Source organism: Pantherophis guttatus, chromosome 1, assembly GCF_059756535.1.
Source record: "Pantherophis guttatus breed Tessera chromosome 1, ASM5975653v1, whole genome shotgun sequence".
Lineage (NCBI taxonomy): Eukaryota > Metazoa > Chordata > Lepidosauria > Squamata > Colubridae > Pantherophis > Pantherophis guttatus.
In genome coordinates this window covers 333,006,073-333,018,180 of record NC_142063.1, presented here as the reverse complement: position 1 = coordinate 333,018,180, position 12,108 = coordinate 333,006,073, and the positions used below count along the sequence as shown (strand labels likewise).

Below are 12,108 nucleotides of genomic sequence, written 5' to 3'. Positions count from 1 at the left end.
GTACAAGTAGTCCTCGACTTATGACCACAACTGAGCCCAACATTTCTGTTGCTAAGTGAGACTGTTGTTAAGTGAATTTTACCCCATTTTTACAATTTTTCTTGCCACAGTTAATCGTTTAATGTGAAATCGCTGCAGCTGTTAAGTTAGTAACATGGTTGTTAAGTGAATCTGCTTTCCCCATTGACTTTGTTTGACAGAAGGTCACAAAACGTGATTGCATGATCCAAAGCACTACAGTACAACCGTCATCAATATGGGCAGTTTCCAAGTGTCTGAATTTTGATCACACTTCCATGGAGATGCTGCAACGGTCATAAATGTGAAAAGCAGTCTATAAATAGTCACTTTTTTCACTGCCACTGTTAATTTGGAATGGTCACTAAATGAACAGTTGTAAGTCGAGGATTACTTGTATTTTAGAATCCCACACACATACACACACACACATGGCACATCCACATCCTATATTCCTGGAATATATTTCATAATTATTGATGCTTCATCTAGGTCACCGTCTGGTCATTTCCAGAGATAGTTTCAAGGCCTGTCTGGAAGTTAACATTCAACAAAGTACTTTTTGGAAGGAGAAAAGAACGCCAGCCCAAATTCGGTCAGCTTTCCCAAGAAATGTAGAACACCAAATCAAAGCACATAAACTCTTCTTTTATGAATCTTTCTCCATGCAGATACATCTAAACAACAGTTCTCCAATGGCAACCATACCAGACCTGGTACCTTTGGGTCATCTAGTCCACCCTCTCCATTCATATAAAAAGACAGGAAAAGTCAATTCTCCAAATCAATGACCTGCTCAAACATTTTCATTTTTTCCCTCTCTCTCAAATGTGACCTGGGGGAGAAGGACATCTTGAAACATCTTCACACAAACTGCCTCTGATGTTGCAGGCTAAAACTTTAAATGACCAATGCAAAAAAAGAAAAGAAAAGAAAAGAAAAGTCAGGGCACCCCAGAAGTTCAGGATCAAAGTTCTGTGAAACTGACCAAGAAGAAAAGAAAAGCTGAAATTGACAAAACACTGGCTTCAAGGTGATTGTAACAGGAGGTCATAGGTCCCTCCAAAGACTACTAGACTCAGGGAGTGGGGGAGGAGAGGACAGTCTACTGCCCATCTGGCATTCCTTATCATCATCAAAAAAAAGGGGGGGGCTTGTCAACATTTAATAGCACCTGATATCGCACCTGGTATCTTCCAAATCTACCCGTCCTCCCTCCCCCGCCCCTCCCCCAAACTCCACACTGCAAGAATGCATCTCCAGGTATAAGATCTCGCTTCACTCCTGTTCGGCTCTTCTCTGATCAGATCGAGCCTAGATCGGGATGCCGAGAAGAAGAAGGAGAAGGAGAGGCTGCCCAATTGTTTGGGAGGGGGTGGGTGCAAACTCCTCAGCCTGTCGTCGTCGTCCCTCCCCCATCGACCCACCCACCCACCCACCAAGATCCCAGCAACCACTTTCTATTTTTGCCGGCCGCCGCGGAATCTCCGACTTCGGGCAGCTGTCAACTATACGGACGACCAACCCCTTTAGAAAGGAGATTAGACTCGGAGACCGTTCTCCGACACGCAGCTCTTTCTCTCCGGCTGCCCCTTTCTTCCACCTCCCTCTTTCTTTCTTTCCTTCTTTCCTTCCTTCCTTCCTTCCTTCCTTCCTTCCTTCCTTCCATCCATCCATCCATCCATCCTCTTTCTTTCTCTCCGGCTCCCCACACGCTTTAAAGGGACAATATATATATATATATTCCCTTCTGGAGCACGAAGGAGAGTCCAATCAAGCATGGTTCGCGCACACACCCCCTTTGCAAGTTCCACCAGGCCCCTCCTCTCGGTTTCTCAGGCCCGGGGAATACGCCTCCCCCCCCCGCCCCCCATACACACACACCCGGTTCCTCCTGCCTCCCTCCCTCCCTCCCTCCCTCCCTCCCTCCCGTAAGGAAGCAAAGCACCACTCCCCAACAGCTGGAGCGAGCGCAGGCGAACCCGATTCAAACGCCCTTTCCCCAGAATCGGCGCATCCGTCAAACTGCAGCCCAAACCAAAATAGACTCTCTCACACACAGGCACACACACAGGCAGGCACACACACACACGTGCGCGCGCGCTCCTCTACACACACACACATCGCACACCCGCGCGCCCTCGCCGTATCTAGCTCGATCAATATTTGGAGAAAGCGGGCGGGGAGGGAGGGGGAGAGGCGGGGGTGCGCGCGCGCGTGCCAAGTCTGCATTGTTATCCCAACACAGCCGGGAGGCGCGAGGCTCTTTCCTTTCCACGCGCGCAGACGTTACACACACACACACGGTTTTTTTTCCCCCTTTCCCTTTCGGCTGCCATTCCCCCATCAGCAAACAATGGGACTCCGGCGCGCACACACCACGCTTCCGACTCCACACACCCTCCCCGCGCTCCACTTCTCCGGTTTCTCTCTCTCTCTCTCCCTCCCCCCCCCACCTCCCTGGAGCCGCTGAGATGGAAGCGATGCGGGGTAGGGGAGATTTGGGGCGGGGGGGGGGTCCCTTACCTCCAAGGCTTCCAGAGTGACAAAGCTGGCCAGGGCGAAGCCGTCCACGATATCTTCTTCGGGAGAGGAAGACTCCCTCCGCTTCCTCCGGGGGGGTTTCGGTCGGGACGGCGGCTTGCCATTGTTTTCAAGATCCGAGCCGGAGGAAGAAAGGATGGAAGCCGCTCGGGTTCTCCGCGGCACCCCGGGACCGCCGCTGACCCCCAAATCCCCGCCGGGGCCACCTTGTAATAATCCGCCTTTGGATCGCCTTTCCCGATCGCGCTGCGATCTGGATCGCCGTTTCTTGCGGAAGCCGTTGCAGAGCGCGGATCCGTCCATGGCTCTTTATCCGCGCAAACCCCCCCCCCCTCCCGGCCGCCCGCCCGCCCGCCCTCCACTCCACAACTCCACACTGCCTTATCCCTCCCTTTCTCCCCTGCTTCCTCGCTCGCTCGCTCCCTCGCTCTCTCTTCCCCCCCCCACCCGATCGCCAACTTCGGTTTCCCCCACCCCCCTCCGGTGGAAGCGAGGGAGGGAAGGAGAGCTGGAGGAAGCGAGAAGGGGGAGCGGCGGGAAGGCGGCGGTGCGGGGGGGGGGGTTTGCAAGACGGGAGACTCCCAAGGAATGTCAGCCCCGGGAAAGGAGGGGGGGGCGCGGAGAACGTCGAGAACGCTCTGAGCAAGCCCAGCAAAGTAATGGCTGTTCGCTGGTCCTTCCTTTGCGAAGACTCCCCCCCCCCACCCGTCTCTCTCTCTCTCTCTCGTCTTCCCCCCCCTCTCTTCCTCTCCCTCCCCCCCCCGCTGCAAAAAGCAGGCAATAAATTAAGAGTAACGGAACGCTCCGATCCGAAGGAGGCGAGACAGTAAAGGTGGCTGGCTCTTGATTCTCTCGCACCTCCCCCCCCCTCTATAACACATACACGCGTTATACGGGCACACACCGCGCCTTTGGAAACCCGTGTTGATCTGGTGGGGGGGGCGCAAGGGGGGAGATGTGGGGTTCTCAAAACTACTTCTCGCTCGGAGCTTTCTCCGCTTCGGGGTTTGCCAAAAATCAAAGGCGCCCCCCCCCCCACTCCGCCACCCCACTTGTCAATACCTCGCAAGGCAGACAAGCGCCTGAAGCGAAGAGAAGTTGCTTCGTTTTGTTTTGGGGTGGTTTTTTTTTTTAACGGAGTTTCCCCCCCCCGCTCCTGTTTCCCTCAGACAACGTCGAGATTTTATTGGGGGGGGGGTGTAGGCAGGAGAAAAGCGCTGCTGGGGGGGGCTGTCCTGGAGCCTCGCACCTGGCGGGTGTGTGGGGAGGGGACCCCCACTTCGCAGGGCAGACTCACAAACACACACACAGCCGACGGCGCGCGCCTTGTCAAGGCCCCGCGGACCCCCAACTCCCCGACAGTCCTGTCTTCGTCCCTTCGGTCAGGCGGAGGGAGGGAGGGAGGGTGAGGGGGGCGACGCTCCCCCCGACCGACCCTTCGGAGGCAAGTCCTTCACTCCGAAGGACGGGAGCTAGAACCGCTCGGGGAGCCGCGTCGGGCGCGGAGATATCGGGACAACGTCGCCGAGGGGGATGTGAGGGGGTGGGGTGGAGGGGTGGGCTGAGGCAGAGTTGCGCCTGCGAGGATCCCAACACAAAGGGATTCATCGGACGGGCCTTCGCTTCGCTTGCCCGTCTAAAAGAAAGGAGATTGATAGACGCCGGGAGCAAAATCGGGGGTGTAAAGTGGAGGGGCTGGCGCCGTTTCCCCCTCCCCGCGAAAATATGGGGTGTGTGGGGGGGGGAATCAGTGTGTGAAGTATAGAGGAAAAGGGGCTTGAGGAGGATCCGTTAGACTGCGGGGTGGGGCGAGGAGAAGGGGCCGGCGAGGGAAGGTGCGATGGGTACAAAATCCTTCCCGGGGCCGGTTGGTGCAGACGTCGGAGGGGGGTTTCTGTCCCCACAATACTCCTCCAGCCGCAGCAGCAAAGGGTTCCAGCCCCATTCACCTCTGCCTGCCTGCCTGGCTCCCTCTCTCTCTCTCTCTCTCTCCCGCCCCCTTCGGTCACGTGGGTAACTTTCTATCTCTGATCCCCCCTCCTCCTCCTCCTCCTCTTCCCCACCCCTTCTCCCAACCGTGTGAAATCAAGCTCTCTTTCTAAACGCGCGAACTGAGTGACAGGCATGCGCGCCGAGTTTGCGCATTGCCCTTCGCCGGCTCCAGCTGAGAAGGGGGATGAATGGGGAAGGGGGCTTCTCGCGGGAGCTGCCGCCCCTGGAAGAGGAAAGGAGGGTGGATTGTGGCAGGATCGCACGCTTTTTGCCGGGAAGCCAACTTTCCTCCTCCCCCCCCCTATTTTTTTCTCCTCCTCCTCCTCTTCTTCCTCTCCCCCTCCCCACCGCTGTATCTCTCAGTTTTGGGCGAGGGTCGGGCAACCTGAAGCCCCAAATCTTTAGATGGACCCCCTGAAACGATTCCAACTCCTCCCCTGCGACCCCCCCCCCAACCCAGGATTTATCTTCTCTGGCCATTTGGAAGAAAAGGAAACTATAATGGTAATTCAAGACACTTCTTGAAACTGGGTGTCAGCACTCTGCACCACACTCTGTTAGTCCTTGACTTACAACAGTTCACTTAGTGACCATTTGAAGTTACAGTGGCGCTGAAAAAATGTGACCGGTGACCATATTTTGTTGTTGTTGTTGTTGTATCCCCATGTCACGTGACCAAAATTCAAACGCTTGGGAACCAGCTCACATTTATGACCGTTGCAGTGTCCCAGGGTCATGTGATCACCCTTTGCAAAAGTCAGTGGGAAAAAACAGATTCACTTAACAACCATGTTACTAATTTAACTACAGTGGTTCACTTAACAACTGTGGCAAGAAAGGTTGTAAAACGGGCAAAATTCACTTTAAACTTTTCACTTACCAACAAAAAATTTGGGCACAATTGTGGTCGTAAATCAAGGACTTATCTGTATTGGCTTGCCTTGTAGTTTCTAGATTAGAGATTCAAGCATACATACAGGTAGTCCTCGATTTACAACAGTTTGTTTAGTTTATTTATTTATTTATTGGTTCGATTTATATGCCGCCCTTCTCCAGAGACTCAGGGCGGCTTACAATGCGTTAAGCAATAGCCTTCATACTTTTGTATATACCTGCTTAGTAGGGCTTTCGGGCCCCCCTAAGCGGTGTTCTTTTTTATACAAAGTCCACTTATTGCCCCCACAAACCGGGTCCTCATTTTACCTACCTCGGAAGGATGGAAGGCTGAGTCAACCTTGAGCCTGGTGAGATTTGAACTCGCAGTAATTGCAGGCAGCTGGCAGCTAAGTGCTACTTAACAGCACTTTAGTCCGCTGCACCACCAAGGCTCTTAGTGATTGTTACAATGGCACAGAAAAAAGTGTCTTATTGACCTTTTTTCACAGTTATGACCTTTCCAGCATCCCCATGATCATGAGATCAAAATTCAGACATTTGGCCACTGGTTCATATTTATGACCGTTGCTGTGTCCCAAGGTTGTGTGATCTCCTTTTGAGACCTTCTGACAAGCAAAGTCAATGGGGAAAGCCAGATTCACTTCATAATCAGGTTACTAAGTTATCAACTGCCTTGATTTACATCATAACTGTGGCAAGAAAGGTCGTAAAATGGGGCAAAGCTCACTTAGCAAATGTCTCACTTTAAATCGAGGACTGCCTGAAGTTGGGTGTAGGGTAAAACTGAGCTTAGGTTTGGGGTATACTAGCCAAAATGTGCCCAAGGTGAGAAGGATTGACTTTCCTGTCAGCAGGAAATGCTGCATGTGGCACAAGACTACAGAGCCTGTAGTACAGTGGACTAAAGCACTGTTATTAACAGATTAACATCTGCTGCTTGCAATTACTGCAAGTTCAAATCTCACCAGGCTCAAGTTTGACTCAGCCTTCCATCCTTTCAAAGGTAGGTGAAATGAGGACCCAGATTGTGGGGGCAATAAGCTGACTTTGTATAAATATACAAAAGTATGAAGGCTATTGCTTAACGCATTGTAAGCCGCCCTGAGTCTCCGGAGAAAGGCGGCATATAAATTAAAAAGCAAAGCAAAAGCAAGCAAAAAGCAAAGAAGGCTGAGGGGTGGTCCTCTGTCTATCCGATTAAAATCATGATGGTCAGTAAAGGTCCATCTGATGACCACCATGATATATGGAAAGTTATGATGTGGAATGAAAATGGGGAGGGAGAGAGGGAGGAAGGGGAAGGAAGGAAGAAGGAAGGCAAGAGGGAGGAAGGAAGGAAGAAAAAAGGAAAGAAAGAAAGAAAGAAAGAAGAAAGAAAGAAAAAGAAAGATCCACCCATGGCATATGGAAAGTTATGATGTGGAATGAAAATGGGGAGGGAGAGAGGGCGGAAGGGGAAGGAAGGAATGATAGAGAGAGAGAGAGAAAGAAAAAGAAAGAGGAAGGAAGGAAGGAAGAAAAAAAGGAAAGAAAGAAAGAAAGATCCACCCATGGCATATGGAAAGTTATGATGTGGAATGAAAATGGGGATGGAAGGAGGAGAGGGAGGGAGGGAGAGGAAGGAAGGAAGGTAGGAGAAAGAAAAGGAGGGAGGAAGAAAGAGAGAGAGAAAGATCTATCCATGACATATGGAAAGATGATGTGGAATGAAAATGGGGAGGGAGGGAGAGAGGAAGGGAAGAAGGAAGGAAGGAGAGAGAGAAATGGAAGGAGAAAGGAAAAAGAAAAATGGCTATGTGCAGGTGAAATGAAGAGAAAGAAGGATTTAATTGGATCTAAATGATGATGGTCTAATCTTGTAGAATGGAGATGAATATATGCAGGGAAGTGAAGGTGTAGCTTCAATTATGCATGAAATGCATAATTCTGTCAGTATTAAATGACAAGTGTCATATTAAGACTATAGAATTAATACAAGCTTGGGCTGTTCCTGAAGATACCTTTATTCACCCCAGCACAAGAAGCACCTTTATCGAAAAGAAACAGCAAAGTGAAGTGGTTGTCATATCAAGATTGCTTAGTAGAGGAACATGGAGACCTTGAAGTCAAGAGAATAATTGTCTGCAGAGGATTTAATTTTCAATGATTTACATACCCCAATTAAATGAAAGATAATATGAAATGAAAGGTGACAAAATGAGCAACATAAGATGGGAATTTGAAACAGCTATGTACAAATGATTATAATGTGATTGCAAAAATGTGGTTTTGTTTATGTGTAATTGAAGAAGGATAAGTAAATGATACAATGGACTAAGAGAGTAATGGATAAAAACATGTATGTTGATAGAAATAATTTTAAAGATAGATATTGAGATAAAACCAGAACTTTTTATTAGGACATATGGATAATAATTTAAGGTTATGGAAGATTAGTTTTCTATATGGTAACTGCAGCAAGATTATTATATACACAATGGTAGAGAAATACTGCAATACCCAGAATGAAGGAATCAGAAGTGAAATTTCAGCAGGTTCTGGAGAACCGGTAGCGGAAATTTTGAGTAGTTTGGAGAACCGGCAAATGCCACCTCTGGCTGGCTCCAGAGTGGGGTGGGAATGGAGATTTTGCAATATCCTTCCCCCAGGAGTGGGGAGGGAATGCGGATTTTGCAGTATCCTTCCCCTGCCACGCCCACCAAGCCACACCACACCCACCAAGCCACGCCCACAGAACCGGTAAAAAAAAATGAATTTCATCACTGGAAGGAAGGGGTTTTAAGATGACCAAATTAGCAGAAATGGCAATCTCTTTTCATAATGCACACACCTTTTGGAAAACCACAAACAGAACCATGGGTTTATAAAGAATTCCCATTTTGATGATGACTTGTGTCCGCTGAATTCAGTTTCAAGTTTCTAGAGTTGATCCTCAGATCTTTGGAGAAACCCAAACAAGGTGTGATATTTTTTCCTTGGACACCATGAACATTTAGATTGTGCTAGGTTTAAAACCTTTTTTAATTGTTATGTAGTGGAGCCAGAGTTTGTTTTTTTTTCTGTTCTGCATCACTTGGGTCCTTTTGAAGAAAAGAGGTAATAAATAAATAATCAAGAAAAACATGGCTTCGATCAGATAGAGTTCTGTTCCTAACTATCCATGAATACGAAGCATTTTTCCTATTCCTGTTGGATCACAGCCAAGGCAAGTATCCCATATCCCACTGTGACAAACACGAAAAAATATAGCTTGCCAAACATGAACACAACAACCCCAACATGTAATCAAGTCTACAGCCCCTAACATGGATTCAACATTTGGCTATTTCTTGCTAAGCTTAAGTTTTCTTTTATAATGGCATTAATATTGATTGAATAGCAATAGCACTTAGACTTATATAGAATAGAATAGAATAGAATAGAATAGAATAGAATAGAATAGAATAGAATAGAATAGAATAGAATAGAATAGAATAGAATTTTTTATTGGCCTAGTGTGATTGGACACACAAGGAATTTGTCTTTGGTGCATATGCTCTCAGTGTACATAAAAGAAAAAGATACATTCATCAAGAATCATAAGGTACAACACTTAATGATAGTCATAGGGTGCAATAAGCAATCAGGAAACAATATCAATATAAATCGTAAGGATCCAAGCAACAAAGTTACAGTCATAAGTAGAAGGAGAGGGGTGGTGGGAACAATGAGAAGATTAATAGTAGTGCAGACTTAGTAAATAGCTTGACAGTGTCAAGGGAATTATTTGTTTAGCAGAGTGATGGCGTTCAGGAAAAAATTGTTCTTGTGTCTAGTTGTTCTGGTGTGCAGTGCTCTATAGCATCATTTTGAGGATAGGAATTGAAACAGTTTATGTCCAGGATGTGAGGGGTCTGTAAATATTTTCACAGCCCTCTTTTTGACCTATGCAGTATACACATCTTCAATGGAAGGCAGGTTGGTAGCCATTGTTTTTTCTGCAGTTCTAATTATCCTCCGAAGTCTATGTTTTTCTTGTTGGGTTGCAGAACGAAACCAGACAGTTATAGAGGTGCAGATGACTGACTCAATAATTCCTCTGTAGAACTGTATACAACTTCACAGTGCTTTTACAGCCCTCTCTAAGCAGTTTACAGAGTCAGCATATTGCCGCCAACAATCTGGGCCCTCATTTTACCCACTTCAGAAGGATGGAAGGCTGAGTCAACCTTGAGCCTGGTGAGATTCGAACTGCCAAAGTGCAGTCAGCAGAAATAGCCTGCAGCACTGCATTCTGACCACTGCACCACCACAGCTCAGCCACCGCAGCTCACATGCGATACCCTCCAGAACAGACTTCTGGCATTTGGGATATATTATAGTCCTTGTTTAATGTCCTCTCGTTCATTGACCGTTCAATGTTACAAAGGCGCTGAACAAGGGGGACTTAGGACTGGTTCTCACAATTGCAACTGTGGTAATGTTCCTTGCAGTCACATGATCACAATTTGTGCACTTGGCAACCGGCTCAGAATTATGGCATTGCTACATCCCATGACCACATGATCCCCATTTGTGACCTTCAGTGCCAGCTTCCGACAAGCAAACTTAATTTGGAAAGCTGGCAGGAAATCCCAAATGACAATCACATTACTGTGGAACACTGCAGCCATGTGAGATTCACTTAACAATGACAACTGGGACGGCCAAAACACTGTCGTAAATCTGCATAGCCATGTGATAATCGTGCCTTACGACTGTTGCTTACCAACAATTTTTGGCCCCAATTACCGTCAGTAAGCGATGACTATCTGTATTTGAGAGGGTTAAGTAAGTAATTTTGAGATGCTCATAAACCCCAACATTGTAACGATCTTCCCAATGTGCTGTTCTCCAATTCATTGGTTTCCCTTTTTTTTAACCCCTGGCTAGAAAAATCATTAGCTGTTCTGTGTAGAAAATATCACAATAGAAGCTCAACACCTCTAGAGGTCACCAAGTTGGGGAAGAGCAATGTCAAACCAGGAAGTCCCGGGATAAACATACTGTCACTGACATATAATCTCAGGGGTTACCAAAATCTCCTTTGTATGTTTGCGGTGAAAAGCAAACTTAATGGACATCATGTGTAAATAAATATAGTATTCGGTGAATGAAGTATTGGTACCCTGATTAATTCGCTGAGATGTTAGAGCTTACCTGTAATTAAATTGGATTCCACATTGGTCTTTGAATTAATTATGAAGTGCAACCTGCAATTAAGTCAAAGAACCAATTAATTACAAAGTGGAACCCTGCAAGTTGGTACGTTTCTGTTTTCAACTGGTCACTTTCACCATCAAAAACAAGAGATTCATGAATAACAGATGCAAGGGAATAAGTGCCTCCAATCAAGCAATGCAAATGCTGAGATGATGATTCGTATTTATTGTGTCTCTGTAGTTTTGGACATTCTTCAGTCATAACATCATTTATTTATTTGTTATTAAACTTATTTGCCACCTATCACACGGTTCAAAGCGACCCTGAGCAGCTCAACATAAAAGACTTCCTTGTAGAAGTATCAGACCCTAGTCAAGCTAGTATTACCTAACTTATGCTGATTTATAAGAAACTTATAAGAAATACAAGAAATGTTCTTGTTTCTGCAGAATTTCAGTTATAGGTAGTCCTCAACTTATGACTGACCATTTGAAGTTACGATAGACTCTCAAAAAGCTACTTATGATCTAGGCTCCTCCCCTTCCCATGGTCACGTGACTGCATTTATGGCTGTTTGCTGTGTCCTGCAATCACATGACTGCAATTTACAATGCTTTTTGCCAAAAGCCACCTTTTACTGCCAATTTCCAACAAAATCACCCCAGAGGGAAGAAACAGATTCTCTTAATGACACGGCGCTTGCTTAACAACTGTAGATTCACTTAGTGACCAAGGTGATTCACTTAACAATCATCACAAGGTCATAAAATTGTGTCGGTCATGTGATGATCTGCTTTACAACTATTACGACTTAAGAATCATAATGGGCAAGCTCTGTTATGATTATAAGTCAAGAATTACCTGTAGTTTTTGCAGCTTTCCATGGAAATGCTGGCACTTGAACTATGCATGCTTTCTGCGTGTAAAGCATATGCTCCATACAACTTCCAATCAACAGTTCTGTGGCTAATTTTTAGTAGTAGCTTATTCAAAGCTGTCATTACCAAATGTTAAAGGCTAAGTCTTCTCAGAAGCAATATGACAATAGAATGGAATGAATAGAGATATTCTCTCATTGTTGTGCCAGTGTTTTGGTTATCCAAATCTGATTTAGAATAGAATAGAATAACAGAGTTGGAAGGGACCTTGGAGGTCTTCTAGTCCAACCCCCTGCTTAGGCAGGAAACCCTATACCACTTCAGACAAATGGTTATCCAACATCTTCTTAAAAACTTCCAGTGTTGGAGCATTCACAACTTCTGGAAGCAAGTTGTTCCACTAGTTAATCGTTCTAACTGTCAGGGAATTTCTCCTTAGTTCTAAGTTGCTTCTCTCCTTGATTAGTTTCCACCCATTGCTTCTTGTTCTACCCTCAGGTGCTTTGGAGAATAGCTTGACTCCCTCTTCTTTGTGGCAGCCCCTGAGATATCGGAACACTTCTATCATGTCACCCCTAGTCCTTCTCTTCATAAGATT

At 46.6% G+C, this 12,108-nt stretch overlaps 1 protein-coding gene across 13 annotated transcripts in view; it reads right to left on the bottom strand.

Annotated features, from left to right (window-relative positions):
* Positions 1 to 3,274, bottom strand: part of AUTS2 (activator of transcription and developmental regulator AUTS2) — a 1,102,353-nt gene extending 1,099,079 nt beyond the window's left edge. For all 13 annotated transcript variants that reach the window (XM_087889442.1, XM_087889478.1, XM_087889448.1 and 10 more), the window contains exon 1: positions 2,545 to 3,274. In XM_087889442.1, coding sequence (XP_087745568.1) covers positions 2,545 to 2,865 — 321 coding nt within the window. In that variant the 5' untranslated portion in view covers positions 2,866 to 3,274. The remainder of the gene's footprint in view (positions 1 to 2,544) is intronic.
* Positions 3,275 to 12,108: the final 8,834 nt, after the last annotated feature.